The sequence below is a fragment of the Lycium barbarum genome, chromosome 5 (genome assembly GCF_019175385.1).
Source record: "Lycium barbarum isolate Lr01 chromosome 5, ASM1917538v2, whole genome shotgun sequence".
In the NCBI taxonomy this organism is placed as follows: Eukaryota; Viridiplantae; Streptophyta; class Magnoliopsida; order Solanales; family Solanaceae; genus Lycium; species Lycium barbarum.
In genome coordinates, this window is record NC_083341.1 from 21,375,080 (window position 1) to 21,386,787 (window position 11,708).

Consider the following 11,708-nt stretch of genomic DNA (forward strand, 5'->3'; position numbering starts at 1 on the left):
AGCCTTGTTCTCTTTCTTGCGTTTTTCCCATAGGTTATATTTATTCACTTCTCCTGAAATCTTTTTTTTCCCTCAGTGGTCCCTGTTGAACCCGAGCTCTTGGTCGGGATCTTTGAGTGGGTGGTAGCACTACTGAGTGCTTCTCTCGACCTAACTCGATCCTAGAGGAGCATGACTTCATTGATGCCATCATACAACAATTTGGAGCATCAAATATTTTCTATATTACTTGAATACCGTAGATATTTTATTTTTTCTAAAAATGGGTAGCCAATATAAGTTTAACTGAGAAAAAAATAATTAAGTAACCCAACATAAGATAAAACTCAATTTGAATCATTAAAGACTTTGACCCCTAAAATTTCAATATAATAAAAAGGAGAAGAATATCGGTTCATGCATTTGTTTGTAAAAATGAATTCTAAATATACTTTATGAAAGCTGTTATTTTCTAACTTATAGAAATTTTTATATGATTTAATAGTTTAGAAACATTAAGAAATTTGTCGAACTACTTTTACAATTGATAGAGCGTTACAAAATTAAAGACCAACAATTTGAGGGATAAAGTAAAGACCACCCCCAAATAAGTTCCTTTGTACGGAACACATCCAATTTCGTGACACATAACCGCGTCCTTTAAAAATAAACCAGCTTTAGTTTTTTAATTCTTGAAAAATTAAACAATTGTTCTCCAATCACTTGAGTTTTGTCGTTTGTATAATGATGTTTGTTTTGCTCAGAAAAGGCGAAACAATTGACCTGAAAATCAACAAACTGCACTTTGAATCTTTCTTTCTCATCCTCCTTCCTGCTTCTCTCGACAGGTATACATGCTATTCTTCTCTTCTTTCTCCTTCTTATAAAGTTTTTTTGAGTTAAAGGATCAAAAACAGTAAGTATCACTTTTTTTTTGGTTAGCTTCTTATCTCAACTATGATCTAAATTATCATGGACTAGTTAACAAAACATACTTTAACTATTAGTTGTTCACTTTTTCTACCTCCACTGGAAAACTAAAAAAATTGTGATACTTGAGCTGTGTATTTTATTTTCCTTCCATAGGAGTAACTGAAAATAGAAAATTCGTTTTGTTGTTTAGATCCCTCAAGTCCAGTATTTCTCTTTCTATGTATTTCTATCTTTGTTTCCATGGTCCATAATTGTGATTAACGCTCTATTAGTTGGAAAAATAACATTGATAGTGGCTTCATTTTTTTCTTCTTTTAAAGAGTGATCAACATACAATTTTCTTGAACCAAGAAAGGTTGACGATGTGAAAGTGAAGGTGTTTTATTTATGCATAGTCAAGCTTGTGTTTTGAGAGTAATTGTTTGGGTTATTGCATACTTTTCATTTTCATAGTAATATAGGTATAAGTAGTAGCAGAACTAGGATTTTCACTATGAAAAAATAAACATACTATGAAGCCAGGGGTTTCAACATATAGTACTCCCTTCGTCCATTTTTACTTGTCCATGGTTGACTTGACACACCTCTTAAAAAGTAACTAATAAAATGATGAGTTTACTATATCACCCTTTAAATATAATAAATTCATTGCTTTGAGAAATGTATTAGGAAATGATTATAGTTAATAAAGAGCATTCCTGGTGCACTAAGCTCCCGCTATGTGCGGGGTCTGGAGAAAGGCCGGACCACAAGGGTTTATTGTCCGCAGTCTTACCCTGCATTTCTGCAAGAGGCTATTTTCATAGCTCGAACTAGTGACCTCCTGATCACATGGCAACAATTGTACCAGTTACACCAAGGCTCCCCTTCGAAATGATTATAGTTAATAATAAGGGTAAATTAGGAAGTAAGTAATAAATTTTTTGTTGATTTTTCATCCAAACTAGACAAGTAAAAGTGGACATCTACTTTTAGTATAGCGGACAAGTAAAAATGTCTTAGCTTACTTTATTTTTGGTGTAAGCAAGATATGGTGGGGGAGGTAGAAGCTTTAGTTGATTTCACAGGGCAAGTGTAAAGGTTTTAAGTTTTTTGAAGGTATCATCTGGCCATTGTGGGTTGCAATTTTCCACCTTATCACTTTTAAATGATGAGTTTTTTGTGTGAATATATAGTTACCTTTACCTCAAAAAAAAAAAAAAGTATAGTGGACAAGTAAAACTGGATGGAGGGACTATATTTATGATTATGTTTGTCCTATCTTGTCAATTGATACCCCTTGGACAAGGGTGGCATCACCATGCTATAAGTGTGCCTATGGGAATAGGTGAAGTTAGGGGGCAATTTTAAGTAGTGAGATTTTAGTTGGACTTTGGGGAAAACAAATTGTTGGAAGAATTTCGGTAGTGGGTGTTTGGCACAATGTTTTCAAAAGCAAAAGCGCAAAAATAATAGCAGAACTACAAGGTTTGTTGGGCTTGAAGAGAAAAGTGTGAAGTGAAGGGCACACATCTTTGAAGTGAAGCACACAATTTATGGAAAATATAAAATAAACAAACATATATGAATTTAGTTGCTCATAATAACACTAGTTTAGTATTTGAAGTTCATTCTTGAATTAATGAAGTCATGATATATAAGTTCTACAGAGTGGTGATTAGACTAACTATATTATTGTATACTGCGGAGTGTTGGTCAGTCAACAATTCCCATGTTCAAAAGATGAAAGTTGCGGAAATGAGGATGGTGAAATGAATGTGTGGGCATACTAGGAGGGATAGGATTACGAATGAAGATATCCAGGACAAGGTGGGAGTGGGGCCCGTGGTAGACAAGATGAGAGAAGCGAACTGAGATGGTTCGGGCATGTGAAGCGGAGATGCACAGATGCCCCAGTGAGGAGGTGCGAGAGGTTGGCAATGATGGGTTTAAAGATAGGTTGCCGAAGAAGTATTTGGGAGGGTGATTAGACAGGACATGGCGCGTGACTTTAGATAGGAGATATGGAGGTCACTCATTAGGGTAAACGGTTAGTAGGTAGTTGAGCGTTGTCTCACTTTCCTGTAGGATTGGCTTGGTGGTAGTTTGGAGCACCGCATTTGCTTCTCCTTTCTTACCAGTAATATTAGTATTATTCTTGTAGTTCTTGTTTTTCGAATTTTGTTACTATCTGTTGTTTCTTGTACTTCAGGTATCGTATTATTCAGCTGTTGTTACTGTTTCTTTCTTTCATAATGCTATGCAATGTTTTCCTTACTATTTGTCGTGGCTTCTTCACTTTCGTATTTTCTTTTCCCAAAACTGCTTTGAAATGCTTTCCTTGAGCCGAGGGTCTATCGGAAATAACCTCTCTACCTCCACAAGGTAGGGGTAAGGTATGCGTACACACTACCCTCCCCAGACCCCACTTGTGCGATTATACTGGGTATGTTATATTTTGTTGTATTGTCACAATTACTATGTACTAATCTGTATGCAGACTGTCATCTGACAGTCCATGCCTTAAGCAAACTTTAACTTCGATTTTGCCTCTGTTGAGGAGGGGTAGCAAATATATCTGAAATGGTGAAATGTCCTTTTAAGGGGGCAATGTTCAGTGCAGGCCTTATTTCTCTCCGCATTTAGTTCTTCTGTTGTAGATGTGAGTGAGACTATATTTAAAATCTGAATATGTTTGAACTTTTAGCATGTAAAAAAGTGGAGGATGAATTGAAGACTGCTTGACTAAATGAAAATTTTGAAGCAAATTGTCTATTATTGATCATCTTTGGCTTCTTCTCAACTGATTATGGAGTTAAACTCACAAAGCTTAATTTGATGAAGTTGGTATTCTGGTAATGTGGAATGCAAACTTATATACCTGACGTTCTGAAGTTTCTTAACAGCTTATACCTATTAGGATCGTGCTATCATTGTCGTTATGGGTGCCAAAGCTTCTAAAAAAGATAAGGCAAGATCCGTATTGGGAGATCCTGTTGCACTTGCGTCTGAAACAGTTTGTAAGTTCCAACATTTTTAAGAATAAAGTTTTCATGCAATGAGAGTTAGCTTCCCAGTGATAGCAGTAGCACAACACCGGTTTCTTCTTTTTCTTTGCTTGCTTCTTTGATCAATTAGCTGGTATGATAATCTGAAAAGCTTTACTTGTGCAGTCACTGTTAGTGAGGTAGAAGCATTGCTTGATCTATACAAGAAATTGAGCGGCTCCATCACCAGTGATGGGCTGATACATAAGGTATCTCATCTGAATACAGAATGACTATGAGAAAGCTATTAAGCTAATATATACTTTTAATCTTCATTTGTTGCCCCTGGCTTTTGTCCCAGAACCTTTTTTTTTTTTTTAAACTGGTAACTGTATCTATATTCCATAATGAGCAAAACAGTACATAGGTTGTACTGAAACCATATTTACAAGAGTACTCCAAAAATCTGCTGTCATGTTCTATATTGAATCTAAAACATCAATGATAGAGACACTGTCATTTGAGTATATCTGATTACACCAAAAACATAGGATCAAAATACAATTCAATTTGACCTTCTGCATACTATTCTCTACATTCTCAAAACATCTAGAATTCCTCCTAGTTGTTATTAAACAGCTGTAACTGATTTCCTATATCTTCTGATTACAGGAAGAACTCTTATTGGCACTTTTCAAGAACCACAAGAAGGAAAACCTTTTTGCAGACAGGGTATGTTCTTTCACGAGCTGTTGAAAACTGGGGTCCATGGTAGATCAAAAAGAGAGTGTGCATGTCTTGGATTTCTGCTTTCTTTATTCTGGGGTGTGTTTCTTAATGGTTCAACCTTTTCCTTAGCTCTCCTCTTTGTATGCAGATATTTTCCCTTTTTGATGCCAAGCAGAATGGACATATTGACTTCGGAGAATTTGTGCAAACATTGAGCGTTTTCCACCCAAGGACTCCTGATTCTGAGAAAATTGAATGTGAGGAAAGCTGACGAAGTCAGAACTCTTAGGACTTCAAACTGTTTTTTTTTTTTTTAAAGAGTCTCTAGTTCTTCTGATATTCTGTCTATGTACAGTGTTAAAAAGTGCTTAAACCTTGTGTTGCAGATGCCTTTAAATTATATGATCTTAGGCACACTGGCTACATTGAGCGCGAGGAGGTAATTCATTTTCTTGCTTTGTTATCTCAGCTTTTGTCTACACTAGTAGTTGCAGAATTTCTTACCAAAGAGACATTTCTCAAAGAATCAGTTAGGCAATGCCATCATCCACCGCATATGGTTAAAGCATGATCAGCAGTTACCAAAGTCATTCGTCTATAAACTCTCAAGTTGTTTTCTAGTTTCTTTGTAAGATTATGAGCAATTCTGATAAGTTCATTTACATTCTTATAATACTAACTTTTTGCAACCACTGAACGAGACCTGGAACTTATACAATATCTTGATATCTCGCTCCTTGTGGTCAGTAAAACATTCCATCATTCTGAAGGGGAAAAAACAGTTCAATGGAGTGCATTCTTCACTTAACATTGGGAAAAAGAAAGAAAAAGGAATCTAATCTTGATTACTTATCAACTTTAACATTTTCCTGTGAGGCGTCTGAGGTTGAAAAAATTATGAAAAATCTGATATATAACACCAAATGATTGCGTTCTCCTCACAGATAGAATTAGTGTAGGAATTCTATGGCATCCTCTTTTGCTTGCCTTGTTATAACTGTCACGAATTTATTCCCTATCCGACATAACCTTGTTATCCAGCTTACTGATGTGGACGAGGGTTTAATGCAAATTTCAATTGCCTTTTCATTTGGCGAACCTAATGGTTTTAACATCTGGTTACCAATATTATGAGCCTCGGTATGGGCTAACATCATGGATTTCGGACATCTGATGGGGAAAGCAAAGTTTATGATATTTAAAGGGTTGTGTGATTTTGCTTGAAACTCTATTGCAGTATACTCATAGCATAGCCATGGTTCCATGTATGTCTTGTAGCTTTTATTGTTCCACGTTTTAGTTATAGTTTATGTTATGCATTTCGTGCTAAGATTTAATTTGTTTTTTTTTTTTTTGCCAACAAAGGTGAAGGAGATGGTCTTGGCTCTTCTTGATGAATCCGATCTTCACCTTTCAGATGATGTTGTTGAAGCCATTGTCGACAAGGTCAGGATTTTTTTTCTCATTTTATGTAGCTTAGGTCTTGTTTTTGTGGAAAACTGGAAATGATGCAGTTGTTATTTGCACTAAAATACTAATCCATCGTACAGACGTTTAAAGAAACAGATACAGACGGTGATGGCAGGATTAACCAGGAGGAGTGGAGAGAATTTGCTGCTAGAAATCCAATGTTGTTGAGAAATATGACTCTTCCTTATTTAGTGTATGTTTTCAGAACCTTCTCTTTTTGGCAATTAATGAAACTTCTTTTAATCACCAGTAAGCAAATATAAAACTAGGGCATGTGAAGAGGAGAGACACGGATGCCCCAGTGCGGAGGTGTGAGAGGTTGGCCATGGATGGTTTCAGACGAGGTAGGGGTAGGCCAAAGAAGTATTGGGGAGAGGTAATTAGACACGACATGGCGCAGTTACAGCTTACCGAGGACATGACCTTAGATAGGAGCGTTTGGAGGACCCATATTAGGGTAGAAGGCTAGTAGATAGTCTCATTACCCTGCCTTATTAATAGTCGCATTATCGTAGTATAATTTCTTGTGCTCTAATTTATGCTATTATGCTATTATCTGTTATTTCCTGTGCTTTGATTATTCTATGTTATCTGTGTCGCTTGCGTTACTTCATTTCATTTCCATATCGCTTTGAATCTCTTAGCCGTATCTGACCTCTTTTTATGTTTTTATTGAGTCGACGGTCTCTCGGAAACAGCCATCCTACCTTGGTAGGAGTAAGGTCTGCGTACACTCTACCCTCCCCAGACCCCACGTTGTGGGATTTCACTGGGTTGTTGTTGTTGTTGTTGTTGTTGTAAGCAAATATAAAACTAGAGCAGCCTAAGCATAACTGCCCTTCTCTGAACTATCCTATTACCAACCAAACTACCTAGGAAACCTACAAATTACAAACGATGGAATTTGTTATCCCTAACTCTAATACAAACAGAAGTTTTCAACTCATCTTCTCAGTGCTTTTAGCTCTATTCTGAAAGACTCGAGTATTCCTTTTAATCCACAATTCATACACAGCAGCAGCAAAACAGGCTTTGATTAATGTTCCTTGAGAGCTCCTCCTTTTGGCTACAGGGTTCATCCATTCCCATTCCAAGTCGCAAGTTTTTATGGCCCTGTTGCACTTCTTCCATGGGAGAATCTGTTGCCAAACCTTCTTGGAGAAATGCAATAAAAAAAGATGATGAGCATGTTCCAGTTGAGAGTTGCAGAGAGCACAGCTACCATTAATGCTAATTCCCCATTTAATCAGAATATTCTATGTCCGTAATTTACCCAATAAAGCCAGCCATAACATGAATACTTGTTTAGGACTTGCAGCAGTGTGACATATCAGGTTCCTCCATGCGACATTTTCAATCTCTCCTCGCAATGTTAAATAGGCCATTTTGATCTGATATTTGTCCCTTCCTATCAGCTCTCCAGTTTCTGCTAATGTTTCCTCATATACAAGACCTTTCTTACCATCCAAGAAGCCTGCTGTTGTAGAGATATTTATGCTTCTTTATATAATAAGTATGAACCCATGTTATCCAGAGCCCAGGGCAGTTTGCATAAAGCTGCTTGATTCCATAGTTTCAAGCTCAGAATATTCTGTCCACCTGCTCCTTTTGACTAACAAATTTGCCCTTCTTGATATGTTAGCTTTACCTGTCCACAAATAACTTCGACAAACAGCTTCTATTAACTTGATGACTTTCTGAGGGAGTAAGAATAATTGGGACCAGTAAGTTTGTACTCCAAACAAAACTGCTGTAATCAGTTGCAGCCGACTTGCATAAGACAGGCCTCTTGTGGTCTTGCCTGTAATCTTTGCCACCAGAGGTTTGCATTGAGAGACTGTCGGCCTTTTTGTTGATAAGGGGAACCTGAAAGGTAGCTCACTCATTTCATACCTGACAAGACTTAATATATTCCTCTTCCTATCTCCATCCACTCCACCAAAATACACTTGATTTTTGCTTGATAAGCCTTCAATCCAAACGCTCTTGAGAAAATTTCAAATCTGTCTCTGAGCAATTGTACTGACCTCAAATCCCCTCTTGTGAACATCAACAGGTCATCAGCACAACAGAGATGTGATACCCCTAGCTTTTGACATCTAGGGTGAAAATCAAAGTCTCGCTCATCCTGTAAATTAGCAAGGCATCTGTTCAAGTATTCCATTAATAGCACAAAGATATATAGGGACATGGGATCTACCCTGCTGAGACCCCTCTTAGCCTTTTTTCATAATAGTGGACAGTCCCACGTTTATTAGAAAAAAAGTATAGCTCACTGTGCTTATGCAAGTCATGATCCATCTAACCTTTCCCATGGAAAGCACAATTCCTGTAGCATTTACTCAATAAAACACCCACTCTATTGAATCATATGCTGTTTGGAGATCCACTTTTATTATATGCCTTAGGGAGGCATGTTTTCGGGTATAGCCCTTAACCAATTAATGTCTAAGGACAATGTTGTCTGCAATGGGTATGAAAGCTGATTGGTCCTGTCCCACTATTCCATCTATAACTCCCTTAATTCTGTCTGGTATCACCTTGGAGATAATCTTGTATAGAGTTGAGCAACAAGATATTGGCCTACAGTCCTTCACTGGCTCAAGGTGTGAAGATTTTAGGATTAGGGTGATCAGGGCATTGTTCATTGCTTGGAGATGTCTAATTTCAGCAACTAATTTCTGGCTGCTTTAGCTATATCCTCTTTCAAAATGTCCCATGATCTCTTGAAGAACAATGCATTAAACCCATCAATACCAGGTGACTTGTTAATATCTATAGCAAATACAACTTTCTTAATTTCCTCCTGAGTAATCTCTACACAAATCCCTTTGCTGTTGTAATGAGAGGCTAGGACCCCTTCTCATAATGTTCAAGGCAATGCTAGGGATGTGTGCTTCATGTGAACCCAGTAACAGTTTGATAGAACTGCAGGATCTCATCTTCGATCTCATTTCTGCAGAACTCTACCAGAAGCGTCCTTAAGGATTGTGATACTATCAGAACTAGCTCTTGCTCTCATACAAGAAAAGAAACACTTATTGTTTTCAGCAAGCACATTCAGAAATCTAAAAGGCTTTCTACAGTGCCACACTTCAGATCAATGTGTACAGGGTAGTGATCTGAAGCATTCTCTTTAAACTGGGCAGTAATAGTGCCATACACCATTATACCAATAAAAAAGAAATAGTGCCATACTCCATTATCCACTGAGCATTACATAAAACTCTTATATATTTTGCTCCATACATGAGTATTTGTCCATGTGTATGTTCTACCAGTGGCCTTCATGTCAGTGAGGTGAAATAATGTTAAAGTTTGGTGAATTTCCCAAGTTTCATGATCTGTTATTTGCTGTCCACCCTATTCTATCATTACTGAAGAGTGGGCTGCTAAAGTCTCCACAAACACACCATGGCTTGGTGATATTCTGACCAATAGTCTGAAGCCCATGCCACAGCTCCTTTCTCTCCTCAATTGTATTCCTACTATACATCAAGATCCTTTTCATACAATTTATGAGTTCATTGAAAAAGTTGTATGATCAGATGCTTCTCTTCTTTGTGTTACTGGTACCATTCTTTTTCATACAACTTACGAGTTCATGAAAACATTAGTAGGATTAGATTCTTCTCCCACGTCTTTAGTTGCACTTACGCACCCTGTATAGGAAGTTGCTGTTCTCTAAGTGTCTTCATTGAAGTACAGGATCACATTAAATTGATATTGCTATGCCAGATTTGTATCAAATATTAAGATCATTTTACGCGCACATACAAATATTCTGCGTGTGAACATGCATCTGTTGGAGCTTTTTCAGACCTGTTTGAAGATGGATGGTCTTCAGACTTACGCTTTACTTTTCTGAACCAAAGAAATGCTGATTTTTAGGATAGTTTGTGTTGCATTGCAAGAGTGCATCTGACACTTGAACTCCTTTAGGTTGTAACTGTTTTTACATGCCTTTTCAGGGATGTCAATTTAGCTTTTCCGAGCTTTGTCTTGGGCACAGGAGCAGAGGACTCAAAATTTAGAGGCTAATTTATCTGAAGAATCTGGTTCCTCTTAAATGGTGCATTAGCATAGTAGAAAACATCTGTTCTAATGTTGGTTGCTATGATTTTCTAACTTCAGAAACATCTGAACTCACTGAAAGTTTTGTTCAGCTGGTAATTTTGTACATAATGTTCTGACGTGGTTTTGCTAAATGAATTTGTGATGTTAGCATTTATAATTGGAAATGAGTTGCCTCCATTCGGTTGCCCTGCAATTATTTTAACGGAAAAGGTCCAAAAATACCCTTAAACTATTGAAAAAGGCTCATAAATACCCTCCTTCTATCTTTTGGTCTAAAAATATCCTTCCATCCACCTTTTAGGTCTAAAAATACCCTTAAGGTTTGTTTTTGGCTCAAATATACCCTTTAAACTAACAGAATATGTTTTTTTGTTTTTTTTTATCGGAAAAGGTCCAAAAATACCCTTAATCTATTGAAAAAGGCTCATAAATACCCTCCTTTCACCTTTTGGTCTAAAAAAATATGAACGAAATAAGTTTTTTTTTTTGGGTTTTTTTTGCATTTCATGAATAAAAAAACGAAATAGGAAATTATATTTTTTTTTTTGCATTTCGTGTATTAAAAAAAAAATAGGAAATTATATATTTTTTTTTTTTGCATTTCGTGTATTAAAAAAAATAGGATAAAAAAAAAATTCGTTCATATAAAAACGAAATTGGAAAATATATATATATATATATATATATATATATATATATATATATATATATATATTTTTTTTTTTTTTTTTTTTATTTCGTTGGTATATATATTTTCCAAGTTCGTTTTTATATGAACGAAATTAATTTTTTTTATCCTATTCGTTTTTTAATACACGAAATGAAAAAAAAAATTATAATTTCCTATTTTGTTTTTTAATACACGAAATGTAAAAAAAAATTATAATTTCCTATTTCATTTTTTTATTCATGAAATGCAAAAAAAACCCAAAAAAAAAAAACATATTTCGTTCATATTTTTTTAGACCAAAAGGTGGAAGGAGGGTATTTATGAGCCTTTTTCAATAGATTAAGGGTATTTTTGGACCTTTTCCGAAAAAAAAAAAACAAAAAAACATATTATGTTAGTTTAAAGGGTATATTTGAGCCAAGAACAAACCTTAAGGGTATTTTTAGACCTAAAAGGTGGATGGAAGGGTATTTTTAGACCAAAAGATGGAAGGAAGGTATTTATGAGCCTTTTTCAATAGTTTAAGGGTATTTTTGGACCTTTTCCAGTATTTTAACGAAAGGAAAAGCCAACTGGTCTTTGCTCCTCTCTACTTTAGTATAAGTGTATATTTCATGGTTTAGGCCTTAGAATTCTAAATTGTTCAAATTTGGGCCTCAAGACATCCCATTCTTCTTCAAGCAACATTTTAAATTTCCCCGTTCATCGTAATAACTGACTCAGATCTCGTACTTAATACCTCCCTCTCCCTATTGGCAGTCTTGATGAAACACGCTTTAATTCAAAACCAACTCGGTCTAAGGGAAGGAGAGTTTTGTGAAAGTTTAAAAAGGAATTTTGTCTAAATCTGAGAGCCTAAAGGGGTCTACTATGTATATTTCCAG

At 36.0% G+C, this 11,708-nt stretch overlaps 1 protein-coding gene across 6 annotated transcripts; it reads left to right on the top strand.

Moving 5' to 3' along the window:
• Positions 1-657: 657 nt before the first annotated feature.
• Positions 658-10,331, top strand: LOC132640694 (calcineurin B-like protein 7). 6 transcript variants are annotated; one of them, XM_060357407.1, is made up of 9 exons: positions 659-827; positions 3,798-3,911; positions 4,065-4,147; positions 4,551-4,610; positions 4,756-4,864; positions 4,994-5,046; positions 5,973-6,053; positions 6,158-6,351; positions 6,900-10,032. In XM_060357407.1, exons 2-8 carry the CDS (start codon positions 3,833-3,835, stop codon positions 6,338-6,340), a joined length of 648 nt encoding a protein of 215 aa, XP_060213390.1. In that variant the 5' UTR covers positions 659-827; positions 3,798-3,832; the 3' UTR covers positions 6,341-6,351; positions 6,900-10,032. The 6 variants fall into 6 exon arrangements, with proteins under 6 accessions (XP_060213391.1, XP_060213390.1, XP_060213386.1 ...); XM_060357403.1 differs by lacking the exon at positions 6,900-10,032 and adding an exon at positions 10,049-10,331 and having other exon boundaries at positions 665-827; positions 3,787-3,911; positions 6,158-6,270; XM_060357406.1 differs by lacking the exon at positions 6,900-10,032 and adding an exon at positions 10,049-10,331 and having other exon boundaries at positions 665-827; positions 3,812-3,911; positions 6,158-6,270.
• The last annotated feature ends 1,377 nt before the right edge of the window (positions 10,332-11,708 follow it).